Below are 22500 nucleotides of genomic sequence, written 5' to 3' on the forward strand. Positions count from 1 at the left end.
GTTTTCTTCGAAAAAAAAAAAAAACCCTTGGCGAAGGATTTACGAATCTGAGCCAGAGACCGGACATACGTCTGTATCTTTATTTCTTCGATGTAACTCTCGCACAAAATAAAAAGAAAAAAGAAAGAAAGAAAAATTCATGACAGTTTTTAAAAGATTGGGTCAGTTTTAGTCACCGAATCTCACTGTATGAATATGCTTGCTACTTTTATTCTAGAATTGGTAACACATTTGATGAATGGAATTTACTGCTAGTGTAATTATGCTTTTGCTCGTGTAACACATTAATTCTTGACAGTATTTATTTGACAGTCATTTATTATAAGTCTTTACAGCGTTTAAGAAAACTGCCATAGTTTGCAACTCATGTCCTTGAAATCTTCTCACATATATATGTATATTTATGTATGTGTGTATATATGTGTATGTGCATATATATGTATATATTTATATATATATATATATATATATATATATATATATTTGTATATATATATATATATACATATATATTTATTTATTTATATGGATGATATACTTTGAGGGATATGGATATCTATTACTATATTTGAAGACGTATTCAAATGACTTATACAACCATTCTCAGTTGTTATGCTTAGAATATTATATATGAATGTCACTTATGTCTTCCTTTCTTTGTTTTTTTCGCTGTTATGTTTTTGTCCAATTTGTCTTTTCTCCTTTCCCAATATATGTATTTATTCATTACAAAAAAAAATAAAAAAATGAAAATAACAGCAACAAAAACAAAAAACAAAAAATCCCCACCTTTTCACAACAGTGAATAAAAGAATGGTGAGATGGTACGATCTGATGGCCTTGCAAAGACCGTTCTACAAGGAACCGTGGAAGGAGGGAGGGAGAGGGGAAGACAGAAGAAGAAAAAGTGGAACGACAACATTGAGGAGTGGACAGGAGAAGCGTTCCGAGACTCCGGCCCTGACACACAACAGGGGATGGAGGGAACGGGCGGAAATCTCATCAGGACGGCGCCCCGACGACTCCAGCACGAGTTAAGGGCGAAAGGCAAAGGCGATATCACACAATTTCAAAACGTGTCTCTGAAGCAATGAACATAATTAAAAAAAAAAGAGAGGCCTCGCTTCAAAACGTTCTTTGATTAATTAATGGTTATGTGTGATTGCAGATCTTATCAAACACTGTTGGGATTCAAACGTTGTTTAAGTAATATAATAATAATGATAATAATAATAAAGAGGAAGTTCATTCCAAATGCAAGGTCCAGAAACAGAGAAAGAACAGCGTCCAACAGTGGAGTGTTTAAATCTGGGTATGCGAAAACATAGTGGATCCGAAGCCGATCGTAGAGAGCGAGATAGAGTGCAGAGACATAACCCAACGGCTCTTGTGTGTGGAAACTATTTGAGATAAAACAGTTTATATATGGATGAACAGACTGGATATGGTTCTCATTGTGTGATGTATGTTTTACAATGCTTGTAAGATTTCTTTCACTTGCTATATAATCTGGAAATAGTTGTGTCCGAAAACTATAAAAACCATAGCCTCTGTAACAGCAACAGTGTGCGTGTGTGTGTGATTATTTGTGTACATGCGTGTGTGTGTGTGTGTGTGTGTGTGTGTGTGTTGATGAAGTGATATCTCAGACAAAAAGGAAATTGTCAAGTTCCCGGTACTCACCATCTACACAGATGAAGATTGAAGAGGGGTCGTCTCTGGATAACGTCCTTCCAATGTTTCAGGATTTTAAGCATTTCTTTCAGGCTTGGTCCCAGCATCCTGAAGCATAATGTTATGTTCCACTGCAATTTTTTCTGTAATTGTTTTACTCAGTTTATGTTATCTACAGCTGTACATATCACAGCATAAAAATTCACAACGTTACCTTACGCCAACAAGAAGAGAGCAGCATAAAGATAAATATTGAAGAAAAAAAAACACCTGAAAAAGAAGTCAATTATAATGACGGCCATATGTCAATATAATCTTTTCACTTTTTTTCTTAAGCGGTACTTACCAGCTTAGTCCCATGATGTTAAATACATAGCTTTATGCGAGTGTTCACAAAAAACAAACAAACAAACAAAAATTGGAGCGTGTTGACGGAGCAAAAAAAAACCAAAACAGCTTTTGTCTGTGATTGAGGAGTTGGAGGTAAAGGAAAAGGAGAAGAAAAAGGGATGGAACAGGTTTGAAATTAGAGGGAAAGAAAACAGTGGAGGAGACGGTAAATCCCGCTAGGCTGACGCTGTAACTTGGACATCATTTCAGGACTGATGACTAAGCTTTTAACAGTGTGGGGAAATCCGTGTAGAAGCATCAAGTTGGTCCATTCAGTGTTGCTCTCTAATTGCTCACAAAATATGAAAACGAACATCTGCACGCATCATTCCCTCTGAAACGTGGCCATGGTATCCTCTAGGCGGGGGGAGGGTAAGGGGGGTACGTGGGATGTCCAGTGTCATAAATAATCATCAGCTTGAGCTGCTGAACCGTGTGAGTTTGCAGAGAGAGGAAGAGAATGGTGGATCTGGACCTTGTAAGGTGCGTGTATTCGCGTGAGAGGAAACTCAAGGGAGAGCTGGACAATACAAGGTTTTCAGAGAAGAAGACCGTGTGTTGTTCAGCTCTCGCTAGAGTTTCGTGTTTTACATAGTAGAAATAGAGCTGTCTGTGAGAAATGGGTCAGTTTGTAAGATATGAATGAAGCTGTCCGTGAGAAATGGGTCAGTCTGTAAGATATGAATGAAGCTGTCCGTGAGAAATGGGTCAGTCTGTAAGATATGAATGAAGCTGTCCGTGAGAAATGGGTCAGTCTGTAAGATATGAATGAAGCTGTCCGTGAGAAATGGGTCAGTCTGTAAGATATGAATGAAGCTGTCCGTGAGAAATGGGTCAGTCTGTAAGATATGAATGAAGCTGTCCGTGAGAAATGGGTCAGTCTGTAAGATATGAATGAAGCTGTCCGTGAGAAATGGGGCAACTCAAAAACAATCCCAAACCACAGTCTTGTCCAGTACTGCCTGCTCTCTCTACATCCATGGACAGTGGAATTCATAAGTACAAGTTCAACACATGTGCACGCGCGCGCGCACACACACACACACACACACATACACACACAAACACATGCACACACACGCACGCACATATACACATGCACATAGACACACGCATGTGCATATACATAAACACACACACACACACACACAATATGAACGCGTTTTGTTTCCATGGCAATGAAAGAACGTCACTCCATCATTACGTTGGAATTCCGCCAGTGGCGAGCCACTGACTTCTGACAGACCGACATGGAAATCATTATCGTTGGCTGAAAAAACTGCCTGTGGGTAAACAGCGTTGTTGTGTCCCACACCCAGTGCTGAATGGTTCACCGTGTACTGTATGACCCGCAAGGCCTGCCAACACTTTGCTGAGCTACAGTGACGGACTCTATGGTGAGTTTGTGCTGTCTGTAAGTGTGGGCGTTTTCGTTGCATGTTTTGTGACTTTTAGGACTTGTTTTGATGATATGGATATTTGATAATGCTGGTATATATATATATATATATATATATATATATATATATATATATATATATATATATATATATATATATATATATATATATATATATATATATGTGTGTGTGTGTGTGTTGATTATTTAACATATCCATTTATTTTTATATTAATTTTATGTGTTCATTAATTTATACATTTATGTTCATTGTGAAGTTGTTTCAAATGTCAGTGCTTATGTGTTTACTTGCACGTGCGTGTGTTTGCATATTTTTTGCTGTTGTTGTTGTTGTGTGTTATGCCACTGAACTGATGTAGACAACGGGTCAATTAAAAAAAAAAGAAGAAATGACATTATTTTTTCTTCTTCTTCTCATTATTAATGACGTGTCTGTCTCGTTTTAATCTTAAGAAACAGTTTCTTTCCCTGCAGGATTCGATATTTGTTCCTTTTTATTTTCTTGTACATTAACAGTCCACCATTATTCCAAACTAACACAACTCGACATGTTTACTGAATAAACGTAATCCCGATGATAAAAAGTCATCATATGATACAGCAAGTATGACATCTCTGCAGCTCCAGAGAACACTCAGCACTGAACTGTTTGCCACTTGTTCCAGTGACATGGGATGCGAGTCAGAATGAAAACAATGATGAAAACAATAAAACTACCATGAAACTGAATATTAAAAAAATAATAAATTTGAGTTCAGATATGACTTACTTGACATGCCTTTTGACTCCTCCTAGAGCACAGGGCTGCTACAGCACTCCTTGTGGAGCATAGGGCTGCTACAGCACTCCTTGTGGAGCACAGGGCTGCTACAGCACTCCTTGTGGAGCACAGGGCTGCTACAGCACTCCTTGTGGAGCATAGGGCTGCTACAGCACTCCTTGTGGAGCATGGGGCTGATACAGCACTCCTTGTGGAGCATGGGGCTGCTACAGCACTCCTTGTGGACCACAGGGCTGCTACAGCACTCCTTGTGGAGCATAGGGCTGCTACAGCACTCCTTGTGGAGCATGGGGCTGATACAGCACTCCTTGTGGAGCATGGGGCTGCTACAGCACTCCTTGTGGAGCATGGGGCTGATACAGCACTCCTTGTGGAGCATGGGGCTGCTACAGCACTCCTTGTGGAGCATGGGGCTGCTACAGCACTCCTTGTGGAGCATGGGGCTGCTACAGCACTCCTTGTGGAGCATGGGGCTGTTACAGCACTCCTTGTGGAGCATGGGGCTGCTACAGCATTCCTTGTGGAGCATGGGGCTGCTACAGCACTCCTTGTGGAGCACAGGGCTGCTACAGCACTTCTTGTGGAGCACAGGGCTGCTACAGCACTCCTTGTGGAGCATAGGGCTGCTACAGCACTCCTTGTGGAGCATAGGGCTGCTACAGCACTCCTTGTGGAGCACAGGGCTGCTACAGCACTCCCCCAGCGGACTGGGTTTGGGGCTGTCCTCTACAGCCAGGTCCATGTCCATCCTTCATCTCATCCTCCGTGCTTCTTCTCCAGGTCTGCTTGGTCTGCCCGCTCTCCTCTTTCCTTGGGGGTTCCATTCAAGAGAGTTCAAATATAATGTAATCAAATCACATATCGCCCATCTATCTTCTCACGCAATAATGTGGACAGAAGAGACGATTTTGCAAGAGACTTTACCATATTGTCACAATGATTAGTTATGTAATGATGGTATCTGTTGCAGTGACGGACATGAGGGTGGGGATTCAGGCCCCTTGTGTCCAGCTGACCCTGGTGAGGTCTGTCTTGACGTGCTGTGTCTTGGTGTCTCTGGGAGCTGGCACTGAAGCCTTGTGTGCAGGTGGGTGGGATGCATCCTCCCCCTCTCCACTTTACTCACACCCACACCCTCCTCCTCTCCACTTTACTCACATCCACACCCTCCTCTCCACTTTACTCACATCCACACCCTCCCCCTCTCCACTTTACTCACATCCACACCCTCCCCCTCTCCACTTTACTCACATCCACACCCTCCTCCTCTCCACTTTACTCACATCCACACCCTCCTCCTCTCCACTTTACTCACATCCACACCCTCCCCCTCTCCACTTTACTCACATCCACACCCTCCTCCTCCTCTCCACTTTACTCACATCCACACCCTCCTCCTCCTCTCCACTTTACTCACATCCACACCCTCCCCCTCTCCACTTTACTCACATCCACACCCTCCTCTCCACTTTACTCACATCCACACCCTCCTCCTCTCCACTTTACTCACATCCACACCCTCCCCCTCTCCACTTTACTCACATCCACACCCTCCTCCTCTCCACTTTACTCACATCCACACCCTCCTCCTCTCCACTTTACTCACATCCACACCCTCCTCCTCTCCACTTTACTCACATCCACACCCTCCTCCGGAGGACACCAGCTTCCTCTCCTCTCTCCCATCGCCTTTCTGGGTTAAGGGTGGATATTTCTTTCCCATCCACCATGCCATACATATATGCAGACCTGCAAAAAATTACCAGTCAGACACATAATCCTGCTACCGTCAATTGCGGCGCATCAGTTCCATTCGGAAAGATCTGTCCACCGACGCAGCATCTAGACTTGACGTTTCTCTCATTCTCTCTCGCCTTGACTACTGTAACTCTCTATTGTCTGGTTTGCCTGCTTCATCCATTCAGTCCCTTCAGCGCATACAAAACTCTGCTGCCCTGCTCAGAAAGAGAAGATCTGAGCACATCACTCCTATTTTGCAACATCTCCATTGGCTCCTTGTCTCACACAGAATAAAGTATAAGATCAGCACTCTGTTATAAATGTATTCACAAATCTGCCCCTTCCTATCTTTGTGGCTGCCTTCACCTCTACACTCCATCTCGCTCTCTACGATCGGCTTCGGATCCACTCTGTTTACGTATACCCAGATTCAAACACTCCACTGTTGGACGCCGTTCTTTCTCTGTCTCTGGACCTTGCATTTGGAATGAACTTCCTCTTTCGCTTCGTCAGGTCTCCGCACTCAGCCCTTTCAAGTCTGGCCTTAAACCCCCACCTCTCCACAAGATAGCCTCCTTTCCTTACCTCATCCTTGTCTTTAGTTTCTTCAGTTTCAGAGTTATGCATGCGTGTGAATGACTGGTGTGAAAGCGCTTAGATTTGTCTCTGCGCAAGATTCAGCGCCATATAAATATTATTATTATTATTATTATTATATTAGTGCCTGAAAACCCACGGTGTGTACGCGCAAGCATAAGATCAAATATGCACGTTAAAGATTTTGTAAAGCATGTCCGCATTCAGTGGGTTATGGAAACAAAATCATACCCAGCATGTACAACCCCGTAAAACTGAGTATGGCTGTTTATATAATGGAGTTAAAATAAAACGGTCATACTCGTGAAATGCTTCATGTGTGTGTGTGTGTGTGTGTGTGTGTGTGTGTGTGTGAGGTACTGAGAGAGAGAGAGAGAGATCGATAGATACAGATAGACAGAGAGAGGGAGAGAGAGAGAGAGAGATTGAATGACACAGGAAACGAATGATGAGCACCCAAAACGCTGCCAGTGGCTCTAACCTGGTAGGAAGTCTGTTGTCCAAATGACTCCATATTTGTAAAGCTCTTGGAGCTTGGTCTCTGACCGAGGATAGGCGCTATATAGGTATCCATATCATCATCATCATCATCATCATCATCATCACAGGCGCTATATCAGTATCAATATCATCATTATCACCCTTTTTTTTCCACCTTCAGTTCATGTCCCTGGGTATTTTTCTCACTTATGATTATGATGCACTGTTGTTTGAAGGCAGCCGTATAGTGAAACATTCAGAATTGTTTTAAGCAATCTGTGTAATAATTGCCATGGAAACAAAATGATAGGAAAAAAAGAAGCAAAGAAGAAACGGTTTGACAATATCATTTTATTATGTTGAAACATGCTACGCCATGAGATTTTCTAGCAGTTCTGCAGCCTTGGGTCTCTTCTTGGGCAAGAATCTCGGCCACGTCTGCTTTTTTTTTTTTTTTTTTTTTTTTTTTTTTTTTGCTGCTGTGGGGTTCGATGATTTAAATATCGTTAAATATTCAGACCACCAGTTCAGGATGAACTCCTTTGTCTGTCAAGACCACCTGGCCGAGTGCACTCTGCAAGACTCTTGACCTGGTTCATGAAACCCATTGTAGTCACCAGTATCAACGTAAAGCTAAGTGATCTGTGTGAGGTGGTCCATCACACGATCCGAATCCATTGATACTTGTGCAGAAGGTTGATACATACACAGGCCGGGAATTCTTTTTTTTTAATCAGGACAAGATGATTGACCAAGATGTGTCTGTTGGGCGGATCTGTTCTGGGATCCCATTGTTGTTCTCGGTGAACCAGTCTCTGCTCTTTGAGGAAGGTGGCAGTGGCCGAATGGTTGAGCCGCTCATCTGCAAATACAGAGTGTGATAGGGTCTTGGTTCGAATCCCGTTCTCGCCCTTTATCCCGTGTTTGACTGGAAAATTAAACTGAGTGTCTAGTCATTAAGATGAGACGGTGAACCGAGGTCCAGTGTGCAAAACGTACTTGGCGCACTGGAAAAGAACACATGGCAGCGATAGTGTTGTCCTCTAGCAAACTTCTGCAGCAGATATCCACTCTAATAGGTACACAGATTATACATTCACCCAAGGCCTGACAAAGCGTGCTGAGTTGTGCTGTTCATCAGGCATCTGCTTGGCAGATGTGGTGTAGCATATATGGATTTGTCCGAACGCAGTCACGCCTCCTTGAGAAACTGAAACTGAAAAGTAGCTGTGGAAAACCCCAGGACAACTCTAGGACATCTCTAGGACATCACCAGAGGTCCGCAACTTGGTGGGCTGGAGGCGTTCCCAAAACAGTTCTGGGAAGGGATCTGTGGGGTAACTGGGGTCCTCAAGCCTCAGCTGAAGATTGGACAGGACACCGCCAAGCTGGAGTTTCCTTTTCTCTTGGGTTAAAATCCCCTTCACTGCCCTGCACGTATGTGACACGTGCATAGTCACATCACTGATGACGTCATCAGAATAAGGGGGGAAATAGCTCTGGAAGACTGAAAATTCACACAGTTTATCTGGAGTGGTATATCTCCAGACCATTTTCTCAGTTTTAGGCTTTTTTTAGATATTGTTTTATGACTTGAAGTATCACTTTCCACTGTTTTTCCCATGGGAGTGAAGGGGTAGCAACCAAACGGAGAGTGGGCAAGACTATGGTCCGTTTGACACCCTGCACTGGGCATCACTCGGATGAGTTAGAAGTCTTGAAGATCTTTCTGGTGCTTCAAGATTGATTTACCCTGTGATGTGCTAATGCCAGACTCAGTCAATGATGCATCCAGGTTGTCTTGAATAGATTCTATTAAGTATGTAAAGAAAGTTGAATGTTGACAGATGGTGGAAGACGACACAGCATGCAGTTTGTGCATCACGTGATCCGTTCAATGGGCTGGAGATCGGTGGCGGTCTTTGCACAGGTTTCCTCAGGTAAAACATGTGTTGTGTTGTGTTGTGTTGTGTTGTGTTGTGTTGTGCTGTGTGTGTGTGTGTGTGTGTGTGTGTGTGTGTGTGTGTGTGTGTGTGTGTGTGTGTGTGTGTGTGTGTGTGTGTAAATATGTAAGTTTGTATGACGTTTTAGTATGCATGTATGTATGTATGTATGCATGAGTGTGTGTGTGTGCGCGCGCGCGCGTGCGGTGAATGCGCGTATACACATCAAGAGTTTTCTGATTCCTGATAGCATTCAGTTGATTTGTTTTTCCACGAGGACAGAAGACACGGAAGAAATGGTCAGCCTGGTCACGGGGGACACAGTGGCCATGACCTTGCTCCAAGGAACGGCCGACTTCAACATGACCTTGACCTCTGACTTTCCACCTCACGTTCTGCTGCTGGGGTCGGCTGTCTTCGTCACAAAACTGCTGCAAGAGGTTGTTAGAATATGGTGGCTGTGTGTGTGTGTGTGTGTGTGTGTGTGTGTGTGTGTGTGTGTGTGTGTGTGTGTGCGTGTGTGTGTGTGTTGTTGTTGTTGTTGTTGTTTAGCTGGGTGTATATAATTTGACAGAGTATGATATTTTGTCTTTGATGGATTTTATTTCTCCTCCTCCTCAAACGTTTATTCATGACATCCTCTAATGAGGGGCAAAGACATAAACCATTCAGTCATTCATTCGTTTGTTCGTTCCTTCGTTTGCTCATCTATCCATTTATTCGTTCATTCATTCCTTCTCTGTCTGTCTGTCTGTCTCTTTATGGTTGTGTCTAACAGTCTCTCTCTGCCAGTTTGTTTGTAATACTTATTCTGTCTGTCTGTCTGTCTGTCTTGTTTGTACCCTTCATGTCCATCAGTCTGTCTGTCTGTCTCACTCTCAGTTTTACTCTCATTCTACATTTTCAATTCCTCGTATTCCAACTAAGTTGTCCAAAAGTGAAAAAATAAGACATGGGAAAACAACGACAACAACAGCAGTGTCAACAGCAAGTACAGCAGCAATATCAATAACGCAAACAAAAACAAAATAAATAAAATGATAGCAGTCCTTCGTTTTTCACGATTTTCAAAGCCGTCCATAAGCATGGCCTTTGAAAGAAGATTGTTGCTGCAGTAATTAGGAGGCAGTCCGTTTTGATTTTCTACATGGATTGGGGTTTAAATCCCCATGGGAGTTTTAAAGAACTTTTGGGTTCGAGTTTTTTCCCCATACTTTTTTTTTTTTTTTTTTTTTTTTTTAAAAGACGTAAATATGTCTTGTGGTACTCATTCAGTTAGAAAGCATTCCGCGTAGACGTTTGTGCAATTTCTACAGCCACTCATGCTGTTCAATATCACATTCCCCAAATGCACGCGCGCGCGCACACACACACACACACACACACACACACACACACACACACACACACAACCTCTCTCTCTCTCTCTCTCTCTCTCTCTCTCTCTCTCTCTCTCTCCAAAGTCAGGCACGGGAGACTGAGCAATAAACATGCACGGGATAATCACCTGCAGAGTAATCATCTCTTTGTCCTTTGAATTGATGTTCAGACATGATTGCTGAGCAAACACACGGATATTTTTCTCATTGACTTGCCGAGAGCGAAAACAGATGGACTTGATAGGCTGGGATGCAAGGTTGTGCCGTCACGTCAGCAAATGGAAGCAAACACGGGGATCGGTAATGTTCCCATCTGAACGATCTGGCAGAAATAGAGAAGCGAATGACGAGGAGGGAAACAACGAAGGGTTGAGATTCTTCTTCTTCTTCGTTCGTGGGCTGCAGCTCCCACGTTCACTCGTATGTGCGTGAGTGGGCTTTTACGTGTGTGACCGTTTTTTATTCCGCCATGTAGGCAGCCATACTCCGTTTTTCGTGGATGTGAGTGCTGGGTATGTTCTTGTTTCCATAACCTACCTAACGCTGACATGGATTACATGATCTTTAACGCGCGTATTTGATCTTCTGCTTGCGTATACACAACAAGGGGGTTCAGGCACAGATAGGTCTGCACTTATGTTGACCTGGGAGATCGGAAAAATCTCCACCCTTTACCCACCAGGCGCCGTTACCGAGATTCGAACCCTGTACCCTCAGATTGAAAGTCCAACTCCGCTATTGCGCCCGTCACCCCTGGATATAAAACCGACCACGGGATGAAACCCCAACCTCCGGATGAGACCCAAACTGTGTTCTTTCAGTCATCAGGTCATAACACAAATTTCTATCGGCGCCTGGGAGGTCAATATACAAAGATTCTGAGTTCTGAGTTATAGATATAAACACATTCAGAAAAAACAAAGAAATAATTATCCAGTGCAGCATTCAGCTATTCATAACTCACAATGTTTCATACCTATTTATGTCACCAGGTTAAGGGTATAGTCTTTTAAATTTCAATTATCAAACTAAACTGCAATGAACTGAACATGCCTTTCAAGTTTAAACAAAATATTATTGTTTATCTAACAACAGCAACATATATGTGATGTTTTGACAGGTTTTACAAACAAAAGAAACAGCTTCCTTCATGACCGATTGGCTGATAGTAGCTCCACGTGACCAGGTGTCGTCCATAGCGACAGTTGCTGCACGGTTCCATCACGTGGCCATTGTGGTTGAAGAGCCTGTGAGTTGACATATATTTCAGGATCTTTAAAGTGCATTTGATTTTCAGGACGTTATGCTTCAACTTTCTTTCTATCATTGTTACTGAAAGGCGTTTTTTCTTCTTCCTCTCTAGTTCGTGAATATAAACTTCAATGACATTAATTTTTCAGGGTCTGCTATTTCACAGGTCAGAGGCTTTTCGAGTTTGTTTTTCTCTGCTTTCTTTTTGTATGTAACATAAGATATGGTTGTGCCTCTAATTCCCAAAGCAACATTTCAAATAGCGATTGGTTACTAATATCAAATTGTAGCTCTTCCTTTGTGCAATATCGACAGTGTTACATTTGTTAAAAAACAGACCATATTGTTTACTTATTCGTTCCACATTCACAATTTTGATTTATTTTGTAGTATGTGTTACTCATCATTGAAAAGGGATTTAGTAAATTCTCATCTCCCATTCGCTTCTCTCACTGTGGAGTATTGGCCTTGTGATAACACGCCTATCTATGAAGCGAGAGAATCTGAGCGTACAGGGTCGATTCTGACACTTACCAAGATGTTCTCCCCTCCACTGGACTTTGGTGGTGGACACGACGCTGGCCATTCGGGTGAGACTTTTAATCGAGGTCCCATGCATAGCATGCACTTAACATACGTAAAAGAACCTACGGCAAAAAGAGAGTTGTTTATGTCCAAAATTCCATCAAAAAGCACTCTGACACACACACACACGCGCGCGCACACACACACACACACACACACACACACACATTGAAGCATAACTGAATGATACAGGAAAGCAAACGATGGGCACCTAAGGGCAGCTCTTTATTGGCTCTACCCAGGCAGCCAGTCTGTTGCGAAAGTGACTCAATAAAATGCGCTCAGAGCTTGGTACCAAGTATTAGCGCTATAGAAGTAAGCATATCGATTAACCAACCACAAAGCATAAAAACAGACCACCATGCACCCGTTTTCACGCTCGATTGGATCAGACGTTTGCAAGAAGCATGGCAACATTCTTCTTTGACCTTGGAACACAGAAATTGATCCATCACCCACAAAACCAGATACTCACGTAAACGCAGCACGACACTGTAATAACCATAATCATGATGTGTTGGTGTTGGTGCCCTCCACATTGCTTCCACGTGACCCAGTCGTCACGGGTCACCCTGGAAACGATCGTTCGCAATGAGGACAACACAAGGGGAGCATCCACAGTAGTGGAGTGGTCTCCCTGCAAACGTTCTTCACTCCCCTCCTTGACGAAAGACATGGTGTTCCCAAACAAGAAGTACGGTCTTGGTGGACGCCTGCTGAAAATTGTGACAATGACCGTGAGTATGATGCGTACACGTGAAACAGTAAGTTAAATGTGACAATAATGCAACAAATTCTTCCTAATTGGTGAGACATAAAAAGAAAACAAACAAATAAATAAACGACAAAGAAACGAAGAAACGACCAAACAGCAAACGATTCTTTTAAAGCTCCTAACAAACTTGAAAATCAGAAATGTATGAGTCATGTCCTTTGTGAGACGTGTGAGAGATATACTGTCTCTAGTCATGTCCTTTGAGAGACGTGTGAGAGATGTACTGTCTCTAGCCATGTCCTTTGTGAGACGTGTGAGAGATATAGTCTCTCGCCATGTCCTTTGAGAGACATGTGAGAGATGCACGGTCTCTAACTGTGACTCGTGTTCTGTCCAGTGGTCTCCTTTCATCAAACGTCATCGGAACGAGAACCACACGTGGTATACTGGACTGTGCATTGACCTCCTGCACATGTTGGCCAGCAAGCTTAACTTCACGTGAGGGCCTGTCTTCAGCTTATTACTTGTTGGACATTGTCCACATATCTTTTATTTTCCTTGTGCAAGAGGTTATATTTTTTTCAGCATGTCTCCATTACAATTTCACATGAAATGCCACATCAATAAAGCAAATATACAATTCACGACACCTTTAGCGACGAAGGAAATATATGTACATGTACAATATGGTGACACTTTGCAAGGGCATCAAAAATCTTATTTTTGTCGACTTGTCAAATGCCTTTGATACTGTCAGTAGGCCATCTTGTCTCTCGAAATACATTAGCGTCATCAGCTGCTTCCACCATGTCATATACAGAGAGTGATGGAGAGCCACTGTCGGATCCTTTCTCTGTTCCCAACAGAGCTAAGCACGGCATGTCCGGCCGTCTGCATTTTGTTCCAGTTCTCCATGCACTGTTTTTTGTTGTTGTTGTTGTTGTTGTTGTTGTTTTTTTTTGGGGGGGGGGTGTTTTTGTTTTTGTTTTTTTTGGTTTTGTTTTGTTTTGTTTTGGATTTTTTGCAGCTGTAACAGACAGGTACAGGGAGTAGTGTTCCACCACAAGACGGAAAGTCATTCCTTCGATCTGAGGCATCTCAATACAAAACAAAGCAACCCGAAAGCCTTTGTTAGCGACTTCCACTGATCAGACTGTCGTGCTGTATTCCCCGCTGCACGATGCTTTAACCTTTGCACCAGTCTGTCAAAGACAATGATGACGGTGCAAGCTGCACCTGGCTTTGTCCTGCCTGCACCGTTCATCACTTTCAAGGCACAAACCTAAAGAATGCAGATGCATTCACTTGCTTGGGGAACTGTTTGACTTGGCCGTTGATTGAATGTTGGACACCGTATTGAAGGAAATTTCTCATCTGCTGCCTGTACGTGATCATGTGCATGTCATGGAGGAATGATCCCCGAACACCAAAGTTCTACAAATATCTGGTATTCAGACCTAGGAAGGCCTGTTCATAGTAAAGGCCCATCTAATGCAGACTGCATTGCATTGATCTTCATGAAAACATGTGACAGGGGATGTTTATATGCTTGACACTGTTGGTCTGTCTCTGTGTGTATTTGTCTTCATGGCTATACGATTTTGTAGTCAGTTGCAAGATAACTTTGAAACATCCATATGCATGCTCAATGAGTAATGAACATTCTGACCAAGACTCACGTCTATCCCTCGCCCCCGTTCCCTGATGTGCATGTTTACCAATGGCCGAAAGACATTCAACCATAGGAATCTGAACGCCTCACAGAGCAGACCTGGTGTTTCAGGTACGTAATCTCAGAACCAGCTGACCACAACTGGGGCCAGCAGCTGTCTAACGGGACCTGGTTGGGCATGACTGGTATGCTGCACAGAAAGGTCAGATACTTATCTGCCTTCCCCTTTCCCCACTGGTGTTCTGTCTGTCTGTCTGTCATCCCCTTTCCCCACTGGTGTTCTGTCTGTCTGTCTGTCTGTCATCCCCTTTCCCCACTGGTGTTCTGTCTGTCTGTCTGTCATCCCCTTTCCCCACTGGTGTTCTGTCTGTCTGTCTGCCTTCCCCTTTCCCCACTGGTGTTCTGTCTGTCTGTCTGTCTGCCTTCCCCTTTCCCCACTGGTGTTCTGTCTGTCTGTCTGTCTTCCCCTTTCCCCACTGGTGTTCTGTCTGTCTGTCTGTCTTCCCCTTTCCCCACTGGTGTTCTGTCTGTCTGTCTGTCTTCCCCTTTCCCCACTGGTGTTCTGTCTGTCTGTCTGTCTTCCCCTTTCCCCACTGGTGTTCTGTCTGTCTGTCTGTCTTCCCCTTTCCCCACTGGTGTTCTGTCTGTCTGTCTGTCTTCCCCTTTCCCCACTGGTGTTCTGTCTGTCTGTCTGTCTGCCTTCCCCTTTCCCCACTGGTGTTCTGTCTGTCTGTCTGTCTGCCTTCCCCTTTCCCCACTGGTGTTCTGTCTGTCTGTCTGTCTTCCCCTTTCCCCACTGGTGTTCTGTCTGTCTGTCTGTCTTCCCCTTTCCCCACTGGTGTTCTGTCTGTCTGTCTGCCTTCCCCTTTCCCCACTGGTGTTCTGTCTGTCTGTCTGTCTGCCTTCCCCTTTCCCCACTGGTGTTCTGTCTGTCTGTCTGTCTGCCTTCCCCTTTCCCCACTGGCGTTCTGTCTGTCTGTCTGTCTTCCCCTTTCCCCACTGGTGTTCTGTCTGTCTGTCTGTCTGCCTTCCCCTTTCCCCACTGGTGTTCTGTCTGTCTGTCTTCCCCTTTCCCCACTGGTGTTCTGTCTGTCTGTCTGTCTGCCTTCCCCTTTCCCCACTGGTGTTCTGTCTGTCTGTCTGTCTGTCTTCCCCTTTCCCCACTGGTGTTCTGTCTGTCTGTCTGTCTGCCTTCCCCTTTCCCCACTGGTGTTCTGTCTGTCTGTCTTCCCCTTTCCCCACTGGTGTTCTGTCTGTCTGTCTGTCTGCCTTCCCCTTTCCCCACTGGTGTTCTGTCTGTCTGTCTGTCTGTCTTCCCCTTTCCCCACTGGTGTTCTGTCTGTCTGTCTTCCCCTTTCCCCACTGGTGTTCTGTCTGTCTGCCTTCCCCTTTCCCCACTGGTGTTCTGTCTGTCTGTCTTCCCCTTTCCCCACTGGCGTTCTGTCTGTCTGTCTGTCTTCCCCTTTCCCCACTGGTGTTCTGTCTGTCTGTCTGTCTGCCTTCCCCTTTCCCCACTGGTGTTCTGTCTGTCTGTCTTCCCCTTTCCCCACTGGTGTTCTGTCTGTCTGTCTGTCTGCCTTCCCCTTTCCCCACTGGTGTTCTGTCTGTCTGTCTGTCTGTCTTCCCCTTTCCCCACTGGTGTTCTGTCTGTCTGTCTTCCCCTTTCCCCACTGGTGTTCTGTCTGTCTGTCTGTCTGCCTTCCCCTTTCCCCACTGGTGTTCTGTCTGTCTGTCTTCCCCTTTCCCCACTGGTGTTCTGTCTGTCTTCCCCTTTCCCCACTGGTGTTCTGTCTGTCTGTCTGTCTGCCTTCCCCTTTCCCCACTGGTGTTCTGTCTGTCTGCCTTCCCCTTTCCCCACTGGTGTTCTGTCTGTCTGTCTTCCCCTTTCCCCACTGGTGTTCTGTCTGTCTTCCCCTTTCCCCACTGGTGTTCTGTCTGTCTTCCCCTTTCCCCACTGGTGTTCTGTCTGTCTGCCTTCCCCTTTCCCCACTGGTGTTCTGTCTGTCTGTCTTCCCCTTTCCCCACTGGTGTTCTGTCTGCCTTCCCCTTTCCCCACTGGTGTTCTGTCTGTCTGTCTTCCCCTTTCCCCACTGGTGTTCTGTCTGTCTTCCCCTTTCCCCACTGGTGTTCTGTCTGTCTGTCTGCCTTCCCCTTTCCCCACTGGTGTTCTGTCTGTCTGTCTGTCTGCCTTCCCCTTTCCCCACTGGTGTTCTGTCTGTCTGTCTGTCTTCCCCTTTCCCCACTGGTGTTCTGTCTGTCTGTCTGTCTTCCCCTTTCCCCACTGGTGTTCTGTCTGTCTGTCTTCCCCTTTCCCCACTGGTGTTCTGTCTGTCTGTCTGCCTTCCCCTTTCCCCACTGGTGTTCTGTCTGTCTGTCTTCCCCTTTCCCCACTGGTGTTCTGTCTGTCTGTCTGTCTTCCCCTTTCCCCACTGGTGTTCTGTCTGTCTGTCTGTCTGTCTTCCCCTTTCCCCACTGGTGTTCTGTCTGTCTGTCTTCCCCTTTCCCCACTGGTGTTCTGTCTGTCTGTCTGTCTTCCCCTTTCCCCACTGGTGTTCTGTCTGTCTGTCTGTCTTCCCCTTTCCCCACTGGTGTTCTGTCTGTCTGTCTGTCTTCCCCTTTCCCCACTGGTGTTCTGTCTGTCTGTCTGTCTGCCTTCCCCTTTCCCCACTGGTGTTCTGTCTGTCTGTCTGTCTGCCTTCCCCTTTCCCCACTGGTGTTCTGTCTGTCTGTCTGTCTTCCCCTTTCCCCACTGGTGTTCTGTCTGTCTGTCTTCCCCTTTCCCCACTGGTGTTCTGTCTGTCTGTCTGTCTTCCCCTTTCCCCACTGGTGTTCTGTCTGTCTGTCTGTCTTCCCCTTTCCCCACTGGTGTTCTGTCTGTCTGTCTGTCTGTCTTCCCCTTTCCCCACCGGTGTTCTGTCTGTCTGTCTTCCCCTTTCTCCACTGGTGTTCTGTCTGTCTGTCTGTCACCCCCTTTCCCCACTGGTGTTCTGTCTGTCTGTGTGTCACCCCCTTTCCCCACTGGTGTTCTGTCTGTCTGTCTGTCTGCCTTCCCCTTTCCCCACTGGTGTTCTGTCTGTCTGTCATCCCCTTTCCCCACTGGTGTTCTGTCTGTCTGTCTGTCTGCCTTCCCCTTTCCCCACTGGTGTTCTGTCTGTCTGTCTGTCTTCCCCTTTCCCCACTGGTGTTCTGTCTGTCTGTCTGTCTGCCTTCCCCTTTCCCCACTGGTGTTCTGTCTGTCTGTCTTCCCCTTTTCCCACTGGTGTTCTGTCTGTCTGTCTGTCTTCCCCTTTCCCCACTGGTGTTCTGTCTGTCTGTCTGTCTGTCTTCCCCTTTCCCCACTGGTGTTCTGTCTGTCTGTCTGTCTTCCCCTTTCCCCACTGGTGTTCTGTCTGTCTGTCTGTCTGCCTTCCCCTTTCCCCACTGGTGTTCTGTCTGTCTGTCTGCCTTCCCCTTTCCCCACTGGTGTTCTGTCTGTCTGTCTGTCATCCCCTTTCCCCACTGGTGTTCTCTCTGTCTGTCTGTCACCCCCTTTCCCCACTGGTGTTCTGTCTGTCTGTCTGTCTTCCCCTTTCCCCACTGGTGTTCTCTCTGTCTGTCTGTCACCCCCTTTCCCCACTGGTGTTCTGTCTGTCTGTCTGTCTGCCTTCCCCTTTCCCCACTGGTGTTCTGTCTGTCTGTCTGTCTGTCATCCCCTTTCCCCACTGGTGTTCTGTCTGTCTGTCTGTCTGTCATCCCCTTTCCCCACTGGTGTTCTGTCTGTCTGCCTTCCCCTTTCCCCACTGGTGTTCTGTCTGTCTGTCTGTCTGTCATCCCCTTTCCCCACTGGTGTTCTGTCTGTCTGCCTTCCCCTTTCCCCACTGGTGTTCTGTCTGTCTTCCCCTTTCCCCACTGGTGTTCTGTCTGTCTGTCTGCCTTCCCCTTTCCCCACTGGTGTTCTGTCTGTCTTCCCCTTTCCCCACTGGTGTTCTGTCTGTCTGTCTGTCTTCCCCTTTCCCCACTGGTGTTCTGTCTGTCTGTCTGCCTTCCCCTTTCCCCACTGGTGTTCTGTCTGTCTGTCTGCCTTCCCCTTTCCCCACTGGTGTTCTGTCTGTCTTCCCCTTTCCCCACTGGTGTTCTGTCTGTCTGTCTGCCTTCCCCTTTCCCCACTGGTGTTCTGTCTGTCTGTCTGCCTTCCCCTTTCCCCACTGGTGTTCTGTCTGTCTGTCTGCCTTCCCCTTTCCCCACTGGTGTTCTGTCTGTCTTCCCCTTTCCCCACTGGTGTTCTGTCTGTCTGTCTGTCTTCCCCTTTCCCCATTGGTGTTCTGTCTGTCTGTCTTCCCCTTTCCCCACTGGTGTTCTGTCTGTCTGTCTGTCTTCCCCTTTCCCCATTGGTGTTCTGTCTGTCTGTCTTCCCCTTTCCCCATTGGTGTTCTGTCTGTCTGTCTGCCTTCCCCTTTCCCCACTGGTGTTCTGTCTGTCTGTCTGTCTGCCTTCCCCTTTCCCCACTGGTGTTCTGTCTGTCTGTCTGTCTTCCCCTTTCCCCACTGGTGTTCTGTCTGTCTGTCTGCCTTCCCCTTTCCCCACTGGTGTTCTGTCTGTCTGTCTTCCCCTTTCCCCACTGGTGTTCTGTCTGTCTGTCTGCCTTCCCCTTTCCCCACTGGTGTTCTGTCTGTCTGTCTTCCCCTTTCCCCACTGGTGTTCTGTCTGTCTGTCTGTCTTCCCCTTTCCCCACTGGTGTTCTGTCTGTCTGTCTGTCTGTCTTCCCCTTTCCCCACTGGTGTTCTGTCTGTCTGTCTTCCCCTTTCCCCACTGGTGTTCTGTCTGTCTGTCTGCCTTCCCCTTTCCCCACTGGTGTTCTGTCTGTCTGTCTGTCTTCCCCTTTCCCCACTGGTGTTCTGTCTGTCTGTCTGTCTTCCCCTTTCCCCACTGGTGTTCTGTCTGTCTGTCTGTCTGCCTTCCCCTTTCCCCACTGGTGTTCTGTCTGTCTGTCTGTCTGCCTTCCCCTTTCCCCACTGGTGTTCTGTCTGTCTGTCTGTCTTCCCCTTTCCCCACTGGTGTTCTGTCTGTCTGTCTTCCCCTTTCCCCACTGGTGTTCTGTCTGTCTGTCTGTCTTCCCCTTTCCCCACTGGTGTTCTGTCTGTCTGTCTGTCTTCCCCTTTCCCCACTGGTGTTCTGTCTGTCTGTCTGTCTGTCTTCCCCTTTCCCCACCGGTGTTCTGTCTGTCTGTCTTCCCCTTTCTCCACTGGTGTTCTGTCTGTCTGTCTGTCACCCCCTTTCCCCACTGGTGTTCTGTCTGTCTGTGTGTCACCCCCTTTCCCCACTGGTGTTCTGTCTGTCTGTCTGTCTGCCTTCCCCTTTCCCCACTGGTGTTCTGTCTGTCTGTCATCCCCTTTCCCCACTGGTGTTCTGTCTGTCTGTCTGTCTGCCTTCCCCTTTCCCCACTGGTGTTCTGTCTGTCTGTCTGTCTTCCCCTTTCCCCACTGGTGTTCTGTCTGTCTGTCTGTCTGCCTTCCCCTTTCCCCACTGGTGTTCTGTCTGTCTGTCTTCCCCTTTTCCCACTGGTGTTCTGTCTGTCTGTCTGTCTTCCCCTTTCCCCACTGGTGTTCTGTCTGTCTGTCTGTCTGTCTTCCCCTTTCCCCACTGGTGTTCTGTCTGTCTGTCTGTCTTCCCCTTTCCCCACTGGTGTTCTGTCTGTCTGTCTGTCTGCCTTCCCCTTTCCCCACTGGTGTTCTGTCTGTCTGTCTGCCTTCCCCTTTCCCCACTGGTGTTCTGTCTGTCTGTCTGTCATCCCCTTTCCCCACTGGTGTTCTCTCTGTCTGTCTGTCACCCCCTTTCCCCACTGGTGTTCTGTCTGTCTGTCTGTCTTCCCCTTTCCCCACTGGTGTTCTCTCTGTCTGTCTGTCACCCCCTTTCCCCACTGGTGTTCTGTCTGTCTGTCTGTCTGCCTTCCCCTTTCCCCACTGGTGTTCTGTCTGTCTGTCTGTCTGTCATCCCCTTTCCCCACTGGTGTTCTGTCTGTCTGTCTGTCTGTCATCCCCTTTCCCCACTGGTGTTCTGTCTGTCTGCCTTCCCCTTTCCCCACTGGTGTTCTGTCTGTCTGTCTGTCTGTCATCCCCTTTCCCCACTGGTGTTCTGTCTGTCTGCCTTCCCCTTTCCCCACTGGTGTTCTGTCTGTCTTCCCCTTTCCCCACTGGTGTTCTGTCTGTCTGTCTGCCTTCCCCTTTCCCCACTGGTGTTCTGTCTGTCTTCCCCTTTCCCCACTGGTGTTCTGTCTGTCTGTCTGTCTTCCCCTTTCCCCACTGGTGTTCTGTCTGTCTGTCTGCCTTCCCCTTTCCCCACTGGTGTTCTGTCTGTCTGTCTGCCTTCCCCTTTCCCCACTGGTGTTCTGTCTGTCTTCCCCTTTCCCCACTGGTGTTCTGTCTGTCTGTCTGCCTTCCCCTTTCCCCACTGGTGTTCTGTCTGTCTGTCTGCCTTCCCCTTTCCCCACTGGTGTTCTGTCTGTCTGTCTGCCTTCCCCTTTCCCCACTGGTGTTCTGTCTGTCTTCCCCTTTCCCCACTGGTGTTCTGTCTGTCTGTCTGTCTTCCCCTTTCCCCACTGGTGTTCTGTCTGTCTGTCTTCCCCTTTCCCCACTGGTGTTCTGTCTGTCTGTCTTCCCCTTTCCCCACTGGTGTTCTGTCTGTCTGTCTTCCCCTTTCCCCACTGGTGTTCTGTCTGTCTGTCTGCCTTCCCCTTTCCCCACTGGTGTTCTGTCTGTCTGCCTTTCTGCCTGTCTGCGTGTCCGTCTGATCTTAAAAACGATTAACGCTATTCTGCAGAACGGTGTTTGACAGAAACAATATGGCTGCTGTAGCTGTTACCTACTATGCTTCTGCCATTGCCATATAGACATGTGGATGCATTCTGTCTGAGGGCCACTACTGTTTGAGTTGTTAAGTGATTGATATTAATTTCAACAGAACGATTATTTATTGTATTCATATTGTCGAGACTGTCCAGAAGGAGATTGCGTTGTGATATTATGCCATGGTATCTTGAAATTTGATGGCACTGCAATGGTATGATGGTTTGGTTTAAGAGAAACAGGTAGGGACCCCCTATTTGGTGTTTTGTAAAGTTCTTCTCATGGATGATCTAATACAGTGTCATTTATTTCGATCATTCTGCATGCAGTCATTCTGAGGAAACTAAAATGCTTTTTACTTTATCTGTTTGACCCTGGACAAATGTTTGTGACCCGACACACATGGTAATGAAGACATATTCTTTTCTAGCCAATTTGCTGTTACTCAGCAAAGATGGGGCAGCTTCTTTGGGGTGCTGATGAACTCCACATGAACCTTCCATCTTTGTTTCTCACTGCACAGGAAGCAGACGTTGCCCTGAGCGGAATGTCCATGACAGCGGGGCGTGCCTCAGTGTCTGACTACACAAGAGGGTTTTACTTTGACGAGCTTGTCTTGGTGACCACCTTCCCTGACCCCACCCTGGTGGGTTGGACTTTCTTCACCCGGCCTTTCAATTGGCTGGTTTTCCTTCTGCTGGGGTGTGGTCTCGTGCTGATGACGCTGTTGCTGACATTGATGGACAAGTGGTTTATCCACGTGCACAGCGAGAGTATGATTTGCGGGAGAGAGAAAGGGAGGGGAATGGCTTTGATGACCAGCTCCCTGGCACAAACCGCAGAAGTTCTTTTTGGAACACTGCTTGGCAGAGGTGAGTCATTAAATCAGAGAAGCCTTCTATCTCTGCTTCCATTTCATAGTATACCATGGTAGCTTTGGAACCATCTAAGTCACTTGTCAGTGCATTGCTCGAAGGAACACACTGTCACATGACTGGACACAGGGGATTTTATCTATGTGTAGAGCAGAAACACTCATGTCACATGACTGG

General features: G+C 46.6%; 1 protein-coding gene across 1 annotated transcript in view; it reads left to right on the top strand.

The window, feature by feature from the left end:
* Window positions 1–11554: 11554 nt before the first annotated feature.
* LOC143296681 (glutamate receptor ionotropic, delta-1-like) overlaps window positions 11555–22500 on the top strand; it is a 15227-nt gene continuing 4281 nt past the window's right edge. Inside the window, exons 1-5 of the mRNA XM_076608713.1 lie at window positions 11555–11653; window positions 12798–12977; window positions 13353–13453; window positions 14739–14829; window positions 21972–22320. Coding sequence (XP_076464828.1) covers window positions 11555–11653; window positions 12798–12977; window positions 13353–13453; window positions 14739–14829; window positions 21972–22320 — 820 coding nt within the window. The remainder of the gene's footprint in view (window positions 11654–12797; window positions 12978–13352; window positions 13454–14738; window positions 14830–21971; window positions 22321–22500) is intronic.

This window comes from Babylonia areolata, chromosome 21, assembly GCF_041734735.1.
Source record: "Babylonia areolata isolate BAREFJ2019XMU chromosome 21, ASM4173473v1, whole genome shotgun sequence".
NCBI lineage: Eukaryota > Metazoa > Mollusca > Gastropoda > Neogastropoda > Buccinidae > Babylonia > Babylonia areolata.